This window comes from Plectropomus leopardus, chromosome 4 (genome assembly GCF_008729295.1).
Source record: "Plectropomus leopardus isolate mb chromosome 4, YSFRI_Pleo_2.0, whole genome shotgun sequence".
NCBI classification, from domain to species: Eukaryota; Metazoa; Chordata; class Actinopteri; order Perciformes; family Serranidae; genus Plectropomus; species Plectropomus leopardus.
Window position 1 is genome coordinate 9,610,950 of NC_056466.1, and position 13,087 is coordinate 9,624,036.

Consider the following 13,087-nt stretch of genomic DNA (forward strand, 5'->3'; position numbering starts at 1 on the left):
GCTGGGTCCAGTCAGCTGTGGGTGCACAGCGAGATACGGACACTTCAATCACAACCACATGGCTCTTTCAATAATATAGGATCCGATGAATGAAATATGAAGGTGGCCCCGGTCTGTGCCGATTCAAATGAAAAGTCCATGCTGTACATGTGTCGTCACATATCTCTACAGTCCAGCACCCCGGTACTGTACATGAGCTATTACTTTGGTTGGAGCTCGCTGGATCATTAAATATAGATGTAAAGTCAGACATATGATCCCCTCTTTGACTGCAGTGTGGCTTTGTCAATGAGCATAAAGTGGAGGACGGATGGTTGAATGCCTTTTGGTGGATGCATGATCAAGTCCTATTGCAGACCAGGACTCCATTTATTTTTCCAAAAAAGCCAAAAGTTTTTCACCGTTAAGGGACTGTACAACCCAAACTCAAAAATGCTTCTTTTCTTCTCTTACCTGTCTTGCTATTTATCAGTCGCAATTGTTTTGGTGTGAGCTGCTGAGTGTTGGAGATATCGGCCGTAGATATGTCTGCCTTGATACTTGAAAGTGAAAAAGTAAAGAGCGTGACTAATCAATTGCAATTAAGCTGCAGTCTCTTTAACCCCTTGTTCTCTCTCTGTAGGCGCTGGTGCGACTCCCCCCTCAGATCTCTCAGAGTGAGGAGGTGCTGCGCTTCTTTGAGACTAAAGCCGAGGACGTCAACCCCCCAGTGGAGTAAGTGTCACACACGTGTCACCAAACACATTGTTACTGTACACATACTGTGTGTATAGACTAATCCATCACCAGATTTATGTCTCAGGCTCTCTAGTGACAGCATCATTACATACCAAAACGCATGTTAATACCAAGTAGAAGCAGGCTCTTTGATGTTTTCTGCTCGTGATGAGCTTATGAACATAAATAAATAAACTTACAATTCATTATTTATTGCATCCTAGTCATATTAAACACAGATCATGAAATAAACATCTGGAACTTAAAATTGTAAAAGAAAAAATGTCTAATTTTATGTGATCAGGTCATATGCAGACACTGTGGACAGGCTAGGCTAGATTCATTAAAATTAAAATGACTACACAGAGCAGAGGTCTGTGGATGAAACTTATTGTTTTTATTGTATAGCTGTATTGTATTGCGGAGGGAGCATCATAAAATCTCAATTCAAAATCTAAAATCTTCATTTTGGTGATTTGCAGATAAAAAGACATCTAGTTGTCAATGAGATATTGGACTGAATTTGGTCACAGAGTTTTTTATATGCATATGCTAAGCTTTTTTTATTGTAAAGTTAGCTTCATTCATGGCATTTTGCTGACAGTATTTCAGCTTGTTCACAGGTTGTACAAGATCTCCTGGATATGTTTCTTACAAAAGTTGTACAAAATCGGCTAAGAATTTAAATTCTTTACAAAAAAAACCATAATTGCACCAGCTTACAGGTGCCAAACCCCATATTTGGGGGCTTAAAAGCCGCTAGAAAAACAGAGACATGTCGCGAACAAACAACCAGTTTTGTTGTTGGTTGGTCTCAAAGCCTGGCAGGCGTCTCGCACTCAGCTGTCAACATTACCTCTAACTCCTGATGACAACGTCAGCTCATTTACTACGTCACTTCAGAGATGTTGATAAGAAACGTTTGAAGCATGCATATGTAACATATTCATGGTTTGCAAAAATGTACAGTGCCAACATTTTCCTCTGTTGACTGGGCTTGAGTTGCCACCACAGTAACGATGGCTTATTTACTTTTCCCATAACCTGGATTAGTCTATACAGACATACATTATATGAAATCACACACAGATTTAAACGCATGCGTACAATGTATAAACTTGCTCATACTTATTACAGGCACAAAATGTAAACATGATGTTGTTTAAATAATCCTTTTGAAATTAATAAAGTTACTCACAGTAGCTCAGATACTAATACACTTAACACACATGCTTAAATACCTGTTTATCATGTTATGAATTTCAGCATCTTTTGCATGTCATTGTGTCAAATATACAGCATGATTGTACAGTGGCTACGCTCATTAGTTCTCTGTCTGTTACCACTTTCTAGTCTATTCCCATATCAGGTCTTTCTTTCCGAGTTCTACAAACCTCCTACAAGGCCAGGCTGGGGGGTGGGGGGGTACGGAGAGAGAGGATTTGATGGATGTGAGAGTGGGAGGAGGAGAATGACTTGTTTCATAGCAGGAGATAGCCCCTTTGGGTAGTTTTTAATTAGAGAACACACTCTCCTCTCCAAACCTCAAATGCCAGTATCGCACTATTCATTTGTAATGTGTTCCTGTATGCACAGAGACAGCTGCACCCGAGGCGCTGCAACCGAGCACTCTTGTTAGACCCAGGCTATGTCCTTTTTTTGTATTTTAATTACTTTTCTCAGCGTTTCCTCCTCTGCCGTCAATCTGTACTTTAGAGTTTTGTCCTCACCTTTGTCTCTTGGATGAGAGGAGAGAAGTGAAGCAGGCAGGATTTGGTGACCTCTGCCTGCCAGTGTTTTTCAGCACAGCATAATGTGGTATCTCTCCCTATCGTCCTTCCTCCTGCCTCTAATTCTTTGTATCTCACTCGGCCTCATAAATTCAGATACATTTAATTGACGCGACAGCTCAAGGTTACCACCGCCAACGCAATCATTCTTTGATCAACAGCTTTTGTTTCCTCGCTGTCCATTCAGCTTTCCATCTTACCTGTGTTCTCATCTCTCTTTTACTGTCTGTCTGTACTCCTGTTTCTCATCTGACTTATGCCCTTTATGTCTTTAAACCCTTTTATTCTCTCCATCTCATTCTCTCTCTTTTTTCTCACACTCTATTTTCTGTGTCCTGTATATGTCAGATTGCCACCGTGGTGCACAAAGAAATAGCATTCATTTTGTTGTGCGAGATAAACCATAAATGTGTGTTCATGCTTTGGATATTTAATTTTCTTCCACTGGAATCAAGCTGATGTTTGAAAAATTCACAAAAGCATGCACATCCAGATGACAAAAAGGCTAGGTACTGGACAAGAGAAGAAAAACAAAAGACAAACAGAAGAGTATTTTGCTTGAGACATCGCCTCAGTGGTAATTATTTTAAATATTCATGGGAGTATAATTGAATGTGTGAACTTTGTTTTTTCTTCTTATATCTGAGCACATATCATAGAAGTGATAAAAGACAGATTATGTGCCCTAAAGAAAATATTTAGAGGGAAAAAACAGAGAGGTCCAAGGGCTGACCCTTGAGGAACTCCACAGGTCAAAAGAGCACGCTCACACATTGTGACTACATAAATAGGAGGAAAGTGCTTTACCAGAGATCCAAACCCACTCCTTTTAATGATCAGTGCTTTATTAAAGCAGAAATCCAAACTGCAACTTCTGTCATGATTGGACAGCAACATGACGTCACTGTTGAACTTACCAAACAAGTGCATTTCTCTGCAAATAACAAAAGTTAATTGCACTAAAATTGTTCTAAAATTTTAGAAATTAAACACAGCTTTGAGATGTGTCTGTAGTTGTAGCGTCAGCAGAATCTGACTGGAGGTGGCTTTAAAGAAGACCTAAGAGGACCCACCGTCTGTCTCTATAATGCCCCCCTCCTTTAAAAGCCCAGTGTGCTCTGATAGGTCAACATTTTAAGGTGTTCCATATCTTTGCACCATTATTACAGCAAGAGAATGGGTATATTGGACAACAGTGGCACTATTTATTGTGAAAAATCAGAAATTAATCTTCTAAACCAAGCTTAACATGTTCTCGGAGGAATATGATCTGAAAAATAGGTGAGAAATTAACCACATTGGCAACCAAATCTACATGTTTCCCTGACAACAGCATGTAGCTTCATTTAGCAGTGTAAGCAATGTAATATAAACATTAGCAGAAGTGTCCCTGGAGCAGTTGACCATATGAAGAAATCCACTACATGACGACATCATACTGTAGCCAGAGTAGAAAAACAGTTGCTCAGAACAAGAAGAGGCTCGAGGTTTTGTACTCATATGGATTACATTTCTACATAAGTTAACGTCATTATTTAAGACCTTGGCCATGTTTCAGAGGAAGATCCTTCATTGTAACACTACAACTAAAACACAAAATATAAAATATATACATATTTAAAATAACTTTGGACACAAAAGAAAGGGAAAAATACTTACAAAGCCAGGAATGGTGATTCTGGTTCATTTTAAAACTATTGACAAAAATGGCCAAATGTTGAAATAGTCAAAATGACCCCCAACTTGACAAGCAGTATCAATATCAAGATTCTGTTTACATATTAATGAATCAATAATATTAATACAGGAAAGTAATAAGGGAACAATCTGAACAGTGCCATTCTGCCGAATTTATTTTGGTACTTAAATTCAGTTTTCTGATAATACTTACACACTTAGGGACATCATGGCACTGCTGCATTTCTTATGTAAATGATCTGAACACCACCACTCCAATTAGAAATACTGCTATAAAGTTGGGTAACAATGGGTTGAAATAGTAACAGCTCTGGCAATCAACACATTGATATGAATTTTCACAGCAGCATGAGACAATCAACACAGCCTTAAAGAGACCAAATAAGCTGTGTCTGAATTGGAGGTGTTTAGGTGATTATCAGACAATCACAAGCTGAAACTAAACAGGTGAAAGACAGATACAGATACTTATCTTCTTTCCTGCTTTCCTCTCATGCTTCATAATGGTGCACCGTTCTGACATGTCAACAGAGTTTGGTAGCAAGTGCTAATTAGGAAGCAGTTCAATGACATCAAACTCTCATCCACTTTGAACCGCAGCTCTGGAAAGCAAAACAAGAACGTTTGCTGTAAAAAGTCCAGCAGCGGGGAAGTATTCTCATCTTGTTGACTGTGTAGTTTGACTGGTTATTCAAGAAATTAATGGAGTTTGGGGGACTCTTCTCACAGTCTCATGTATAGCATGCAGGATTCTCCTAAAATCAATGTATAAACACATAAAAAAGTAATCTCACTCAGTTATCACTTACTAACAGAAGCCTGGAAGAGTGGCAGTGCTATTTTTTTAATAATTAATTAATATTTTTTTTTTATGGACAATATTGGCCAAAATATACGTTTATTTCATGCACAGAAGGTGTTGTTACGGCGATGTTGTATCCATAACACTCTCTTTTTTTTGTTCCCTCCCTCACTTGCAGATTGGACTGCTTATTTGTGCATTTGGTACCGTAAATGCTGGCGGGCAGTTCTTGTGCATGTGAAGTAGGATCCTGTCATCACCACTGCACAGTTCCCTCACATTTTATAGCAGACATTTATAGTTAGTTAACTGACAAGGTAAAACCCTTTGTTTATGCTGCAATTGGCTGAACATTCAATTCCGTTTTTTCCCCACATTAAGCATTTCATTCTGCATGACTTTCTCAGTCTCAAAACACCATAATTAAAGTTGACCTATCTTGCACCACAAGATAATAGCTAGTACTTAGAAGATAATATCACTTACTTGTGAGATAAACTTAGGTTTTGACCAACATTGTCCACAACATGTATTTTTTTTTTTTTTACCTTGCCTCTCAGAGCTTCTGTACTTATGATCCACTACGTGTGTGGTGGTGAATTTATCTGCAAAGTCTCTGCCCTCTGCCTGTATTTTTCTCCTTTTTTCTAAGTTATTGGTGTCCAGGATGTTCCTCGGCACATAGACTGTATAAATAACGGGCGTAGCGACTGAGAAATCACCGATGTGTTTGTGGGCTGCATCGAATTCGGCATTTCGGCTGCTACCTTGTTTTTTTTTTTTTTAGCCATTAGTGACCATATTTGGACGAGAGGTTAGAGGTGTGAAGGAGCGAGAGGAGGATTTGACTTAAGCTGAGGACACTATTGGCAAAACTTTTTTCTGTACCAGGCTGTAAGCATGTTTATTCTGGTGCAAAGTTTGGCATTTTAACATGGGGGTCTATGGGGATTAGCTCTGTTTTGGAGCCAGCCTCAAGTGGCCAGTTGATGAACTGCAGTTTTTGGCACTCCTGCATTGGCTTAATTTTTCAGCCTCAGAGGTTGCTGTTTGGTGTGGACTGTCAGACTGTAAGTGCACATCTAAGAGGAAGTTATAAAAATACAAAACAAGAGACACATTGCTGAAAAAAAAATCAAATACAGCAAGGTGAAATACCAAGCAAACAAAGCTCATTCCAAGACGAGAGTGTATCTTAGGTTTGCTTACACTTTCTTTAGAGAGCGTGTTTTTAAAAGCAATTTATAATTCCTGCGTACCTGTAAGTGGTATCTTGATGCAGGTGAATCAGGTGAACACTCTGGTTTGCGGCTGTTGAATCTTACTGCAGTGTTTGATACTGTAGACCAGAGTATCCTAATCAGCAGACTAAGTCAGTAGGTGGGTACCTATGGTACTCCTCCTTCCTCACTGATAGGACTTTTCTCAGTTGCTGCTGGTGACCTCTGCCTGAGGAAGCCCTGTACTCCAGTCAGCTTCAGATCAAATTGAGCCAGAACCTCTTCTGGCTTCTCTGTATCCCTGCAGAGTCTCACTTCGCCTCACTAAAAGAAGAAAATGCACAGAAGGGTGAATTTCCCGCTCTCTGTTTGGAAAAAAAAAGAAAAGACTGCTCAGTTAATGGTTAGTAAGACGTCATGGCCCACAGGACTTGACTTGTGTCAGGGCTAAATTTGATGAGTTCCTTTTATTCCCTACCCATAATGCAACTGCTAAATGAAAATGAATCATGGGGGAGTGTGCTCAGGAATGAGACTGGCCATTCATTTAAAGTGGTGATTGTGTGTTAGTAGTGTGTGTGTGTGTGTGTGTGTGTGTGTGTATGTGTGTGTGTGTGTTTGTTTGTTTGTTTGTTTGTTTGTTTTTTTATGTTTATGTTCAAGTACCAATGTGGCCTGAGAGTTGTAGAGGAAGCAAAGGGATGTGAAACCACAAGGAGGATGCTGTAGAGTAATAGTACTCCATCATGGCTGTGTGAGTGTGCATCTTTTCAGCTTGTCTATTATATCCAAATGATCTGATGCTGACTTCTAACATGCAACAAACTTAATGCATCATAGGATCGTCCTAAATAACAATTATTTAACACTGATCAATTCTAAGCTCTGATTAGGGTTCAGGTTATATTATAATTTTTCAAAGAATTGAACCTGAAACCTTTATTCTTTTTTGTGTAAGCAGGGTAAGGGGCTGTTCCTGTCAGGTATACTAAAAAAAAAAGAAGAAAAAACAGCTTTTCTCACAGTCTAAAATGATATGTTGTTGTTAGATCTCTGTGGAGTTTTTAACACCGTACACACGGTACCCCAATTAAAAAAAATATTTTTTGAGGGGGTTTTCCCCTTTATTTAATAGGACAGATAGGGTGAAAAGGGGAGAGAGAGGGGATGACATGTAGCAAACAGCAGAGGTTGGAATCCAACCGCTGTGGCAAGGACAAAGGCTTTGTACATGGGGCGCCCGCTCTACCAGGTGAGCTACTAGTAGTTTCTCAGTTGCTGCTATTGTGGTGTACCCCAAGGTTCTGTCCTGGGACTCATCCTATTCACCTTGTATATGCGTCCCCTTGAGCAGATAACAGGCCACTTTAAAGGTATCTCCTATCACGTCTGTGCAGATGATATTAAGCAGTACAACTTATCTGAACCTCAAAACTAAGTGAAATTGTCTGTTTACATACATAAACTCTAAAAAAATGGATCTGAAAGGACCCTACAGATTAAGCTTAATTCATTTAGGTGAAAAAAAAATACACCCACTTCATCAAACAAACAGTCTTTGTAAGGGTGCTATCAAGAAGAAAGGCAATTGGGCTCCCCTCTGAATCATTGGGAAGTGTTTTGTTATTATTAAGCTGCAGACACAGTTGGAGTGCGCAGTGCGTGATTTGTGCCACTTTTTACAGAATATTAATGTTCATCAGTGTGGATGCGCACATTGGTAGAGGTATCAATCCTTGTGTGGCCAGCCCTTAAAAACCGAAGGAGACTTTGCTTTTGAGTTTATGGCTGTTAAAGTTTGGAACTCTAAGATCTGTGGACGCCTTTAAAAGGCTGCTCAAGATCCACCTGATTAGCCCCATGTGTTATTTATATTTTATGTTTCTATTTTATGTTGTTTTTATTCTTCTTAAGGCTGCATTTTATGTCTGTTGCCTTATTGGAAAGCACTTTGTGATGTTCTGCACTTGAAAGATGCAATATAAATAAACTTACTTCCTCTCCTGCTGCAATTTTTCTACTTTCTCTTTCCTCACTTCTATCCCTTCTTCTCCCATCTTGTGCTGATCCTCTTCACTGTCCAGGAGTTATGAAGCATCTCTCCCCTTCCTCCCAGTCTCCCACCTCTGTCTTTCTCCTCCCAGTCATCTGTCCGTTCCACTCTGTCTGCTGCGAGCAGGAGACAGGCGACAGACTCACTCAGCCTTAATGGATAAGCTGCTCCATTCTCCCACACTATTAGGATCAATAGCACTCACTGGAGACGGCACAGCACAACACTAGCGGTGCACAGTGCCGGCGTCGATCGGGTTAAACGCTTTAAGTGTGTCAGAGTGGAGAGGAGTGGTCAGCCGAGCGTGTGGCCTGTGGGAGGTTTTGTGTGTACATGTATGCGCTTTCATGTGTACGCATTTATTGATCCGTCTGAAATGGAGCAGTTGTACACTTCAGGCAATTATATCTCAAAATGTTTGCATTCAGGAGACACAGCGGAGAGCTGACTGTTTATTCCAGGACTAATTTGGTTGTGCTTGTTGTATACAGCAGCTTTGTTGTTATCAGGTTATTTCAGAGCACCTGCCGTCTGTGCTCTACTGTCTTCGTTCTATTTTTTCCCTCGCCATCATCTTACATGGATGCACCCATTCACCCACAAACCAACCCACCCACCCGATGCGGTGTCTGACTCACTTGTGCGTCCTCACACACTTACTCACAGGGTGTTGTCAAGGTGGGGTTCGGCTTGCTACAGTAATAGCTCTTGGAGGGCCTGACTGTACATGAGTGTGATGAATAGAGTGGGCCAGGACAGCTGTAGCTACCAGGGTGATGAAATGTGTCCACTTTATCACTTCCTGGAAAAAGAGGAGATGAAGTGAATGTGGGAGATCCCAAGGGTGATGAGGAGGTCAGAAACAGGGGAGCACATGACTATATACATGAGACAGTGGATGCAATTTATTGACATTTTGGTTAAAGGGTAGAAGGTGAATTGACCTTAACGCCATTTTTTTTTTATGACCGGATCAAACTGTGACATCTTATTTTTTATACCGTCTCCATAAAATCTCATTAAATGAGTCATGCCTTGACAATACCCAGCGCCTCTCCTACTCTACCTTCTAAGATTGAATTTTCAGACTATGATCTGATTAGAAAAAGGAGCCACGTGCCTCACAATGCAGCACAGGAATCAATCCCATCAATCAAAGCTCAGAAAGCACACAGACCTCTAGCAGATCCTACCATCAGCCACAGTTTCCTCTCCCGTCTGCTTGCGTTTGAGGTGCACCGACCCCTGTCTGCGGAGCAAAGAACTGCAGCTCAGAGGGAAGTGAGACCCCAATCTGATGTCACTCTTGTGCAATCAGTTGCTGCTGTTTGAAGCCGAGTGCCCTTGATGTTTAATGTATTTTGAGTGGACCCTTCAGCAGGATCTCTGGGTTTTTTGTTTGCTTTCTGATGTCCTGCAGTAGAAAGAACTACAAAAACATGGATATTTCTCTCCTGCGGTACAAAAGCCTGAAATCAAAGAGCCGACTTCCTCATAACAGCTCCATGACATTTTTATGTGTCAAAACTCGGACATTGTGTACACACATTTGCACAGTTGGAGATATTTTTAGGCATTTTCACACACATGGGAACTGCCTACTGTAGCTGATTCTTTTTTGTGTGGCACCCTCTCGTTCAGTGGTTCCCAGCCTGTGGGTTATGGCCCCCACAAGGAGTCATGAGATGATTGTTAGAGTAGAGTTTGAGAAAATATTCTGCTGTGTTTATTTTTCTGTTTTTTTTCTTTGTAAATGCTTATACATGTAGTTTTATCTTGTTAGGTCTCTTGAAATTATTTAAATGAAAAGTCTGTCAAGTGGAAATCGCTCTTATTGTTTAAGTCTTGTCTTTAAGATATTCACTAGTTAAGAACACATTAAACACATTAAACGAATATCGAAATTATTAGTATAAATAGAGAGCACATTTTCATTTCCAGGGCGGCAAATACCACCACTTTGTGACACCCCTTGGCCTGTGATATTGATGCCAAAGACGTCCATTAACAACTTTATGAGACATGCCAGGCTTTCCGCTAACTCCAATGTCAAACCTTCTGCGACAATATTTGTAAGCTTAAATAGTATAAAGAGCAAGAATGTCCACATGGGTTGGAAGGGTGTGGAGGTAGATACATCAAACAAAGCCGGATTTTCATGTAGGAGACTGCAGTTTTTGTCTCATTTGGATCCAAAAGTGTGTTGTTTTAAGATAAAATTAGACCACTTACGTACCAAAGTCTAATGTGAAACCAAATGTTTTTTAAATTTAAAGATATGTATGTATGCATACACACGGTCAACAGGCACTGAGGTCAGTCAGGTGCCGTATTTGGCATGACATTCTTATTTTAACCTGAAAACATGATCTTAGTTTTATTGCCAAAACCTGTAACTGTTTCACCACATTAACCACTTGTACAACGTTTTTCAGCTGTATGTCAGAATAGCAATGCTAAAGGGTGCCTTGTGCATGACTATGAGTAATACCTATGTTTTAGTGTATGGGGTGACAGAGTGCTGCATCTTTTCTTTACTGCACCAGGGGTTCGGTGCCTTTCTCAAGGGCACCTTGGCAGTGCGTAGGTGGTGAAGTGGCACCATCAAACTACTGTCAGAAAAGTATGAAATCGCATCTTTCCATCAAGCTACATTATTCTACTCTTTGGTAACTCTCCACATGGTGGCATACTTCACAATACAAACAGCTGCAAATAGAGTCCTCTGCACCCCTCAGCTGCTGTATCCAGTTCAGCCACTGGTCTAATCTGTTGTCCACTTACAACCCTCCCCAGGGCTTCCCCTCCTCTATAAATGTATCCCCTGTCTGACCAGCTTCTCAAGCATTTCTTGGAGTCTTTTTCTGTCTTTCTTTCTGTATTTATGTCCATTTTGGCACCCTGCTCTTCCTGTGTGAGATCTATTTCCACTGGATGGAATTTATCTCCCCTTTCCCTTTTGTGAGACTTTTTCCCTCTCTTACTGAGCTATTTTTTTTTTTTTTTGCCCAGCATCTTGCATTTTTATCGAGTCGATTTGCATGGGACGTGAGCTGTGATTTGTTTTATCTGTCTGGGCCGTGGTTTAGCAATCATATAACTATCAGCCTAAATGGCATTATCTGTCCTCTGCAGACCATAACAGTGACAAATTTCTCTATTAATATGCGCATACCACATTTCAGCCATGATGAAAATATTGGCCACTGCCCCCATAGGCTACCGTGGTGCGAGACACGGGTGATGTTATCATCATTCATCATGCCCCCTCACAACCCTCCCCATGAATAACAATAGGGATCGACCTTGGCTTGTGCCTCGAGGAGAGAGATGCTGCAAGATTATCAGATTATTAGTGGGATAAGTCATGAACTCATGTGATTGGTCAGCTTTTGGGCTCTTTAAGGGGATTGCCTAAAAAGCAGGTTTGTTCCTGGTGACGGGGTGAAGTCTTATTAGAGCTTAGTTCCTTAATGTTTTAAACTTTAGATGGATGTTGCAGTGTACTGTCAGTTTTGCTATAATTCTTGGCTTTAGCCATGCTCAGCTAATGTTATACAGTCTTGCATTAACCTTTGAAAACCATCACCAACCAGGATCTAGATTAAGGCTTATATACATGTGTTTACACATCACTCTATTTGCAACTTTACTGTTATCACCTTGTGATGACAGTCTGGGCATGGGTGCTAGGTTCTGTTTGAATTGCAAGTATTTCATTGAGAAAACAGAGAAAAAGGGGCTGTGCCATTCGCCTTTACTCGAGAGGTAGAAAACATTCAACTACCAGAATGCACTTTGCCGCACCGGACCAATAACCACTCCTGCTTATGGGTGACATAATGGTTATTGGTTTCGGCTAGTCCGATACAACATGGCGGTCTGCTGTTAACTGTTAGCGGACTAGGCACAGCACTGTGGCAAATGGTCTGGCTACACGAGACTAGCACCAGGCATACAAAAACAGGGAAGTAAAATCTATAGTTTGAGTAACAGTCCAGGAGCCAGCGATGAGACAATTTGCATCATCTGGCAGAATTTCACTGGCGAATGAGCAGGAACGTCTAGACGCTGGTAAGGTGGAGGGAAGGTCAACATAGTTAATTTACACACACTACTCACATTGTTATGATACAAAGCTGAAAATCAGTGAAGTATCCCTTTAAGAATGTACGATAAGCATTGTGAAAATAGTAAAACTACAAATCATAAACGTTGCAATGCCACTTAACCCTGCTATGCATAAGTTCAGCCAAATATATCCCAGATACGGCTGCTGCCATCTTGCGCTGATGATGTCATTTGTAGCCAGAGTCTGGGCACTGGCAATCTCTGCAGTGGTGGAGTTCCCACTTATACACCCGTCCACCCAACTGTGAGCTGCGCCATTCAACACGAGCACACTGATTGGCACACACAGCTGTCAATCATGTGCATAAAATCCCCTTTTTATAACAGTGAATAACTAATTAAAACCAAACTTAGCATATAAATGAAACTGGGACAAACATCAAGGTGATAAGAACTACTTTAAATGATAGAAAACATCTTTGAGAAAAACTTCTTTGGCGTGTACTTGGACATTTTATTTTGCCCATGTCCCACCCGCTAACGTGAAGCAGTCCTTTCATCCATCTTTATATAAAGCCGATGGTACCATCGAAATTCTGTTTAAAGTGCCCATTTTTGTTTAGATTTATGTTAACTTTGTTCATGATTTACATATTGCAGACATGTGGCAAGTTGCGTTATATAATATAAGTTGTTTGTACTGCACACAGTGCTGATATGGGCTCTGTTTTCTCTT

General features: G+C 40.6%; 1 protein-coding gene across 7 annotated transcripts in view; it reads left to right on the plus strand.

Annotated features, from left to right (window-relative positions):
• The window catches only part of sh3pxd2aa (SH3 and PX domains 2Aa), a 127,125-nt gene that overhangs the window by 46,349 nt on the left and 67,689 nt on the right, over nt 1–13,087 (plus strand). For all 7 annotated transcript variants that reach the window (XM_042484764.1, XM_042484765.1, XM_042484766.1 and 4 more), the window contains one exon: nt 623–714. In XM_042484764.1, the coding sequence (XP_042340698.1) occupies nt 623–714 (92 nt within the window). The remainder of the gene's footprint in view (nt 1–622; nt 715–13,087) is intronic.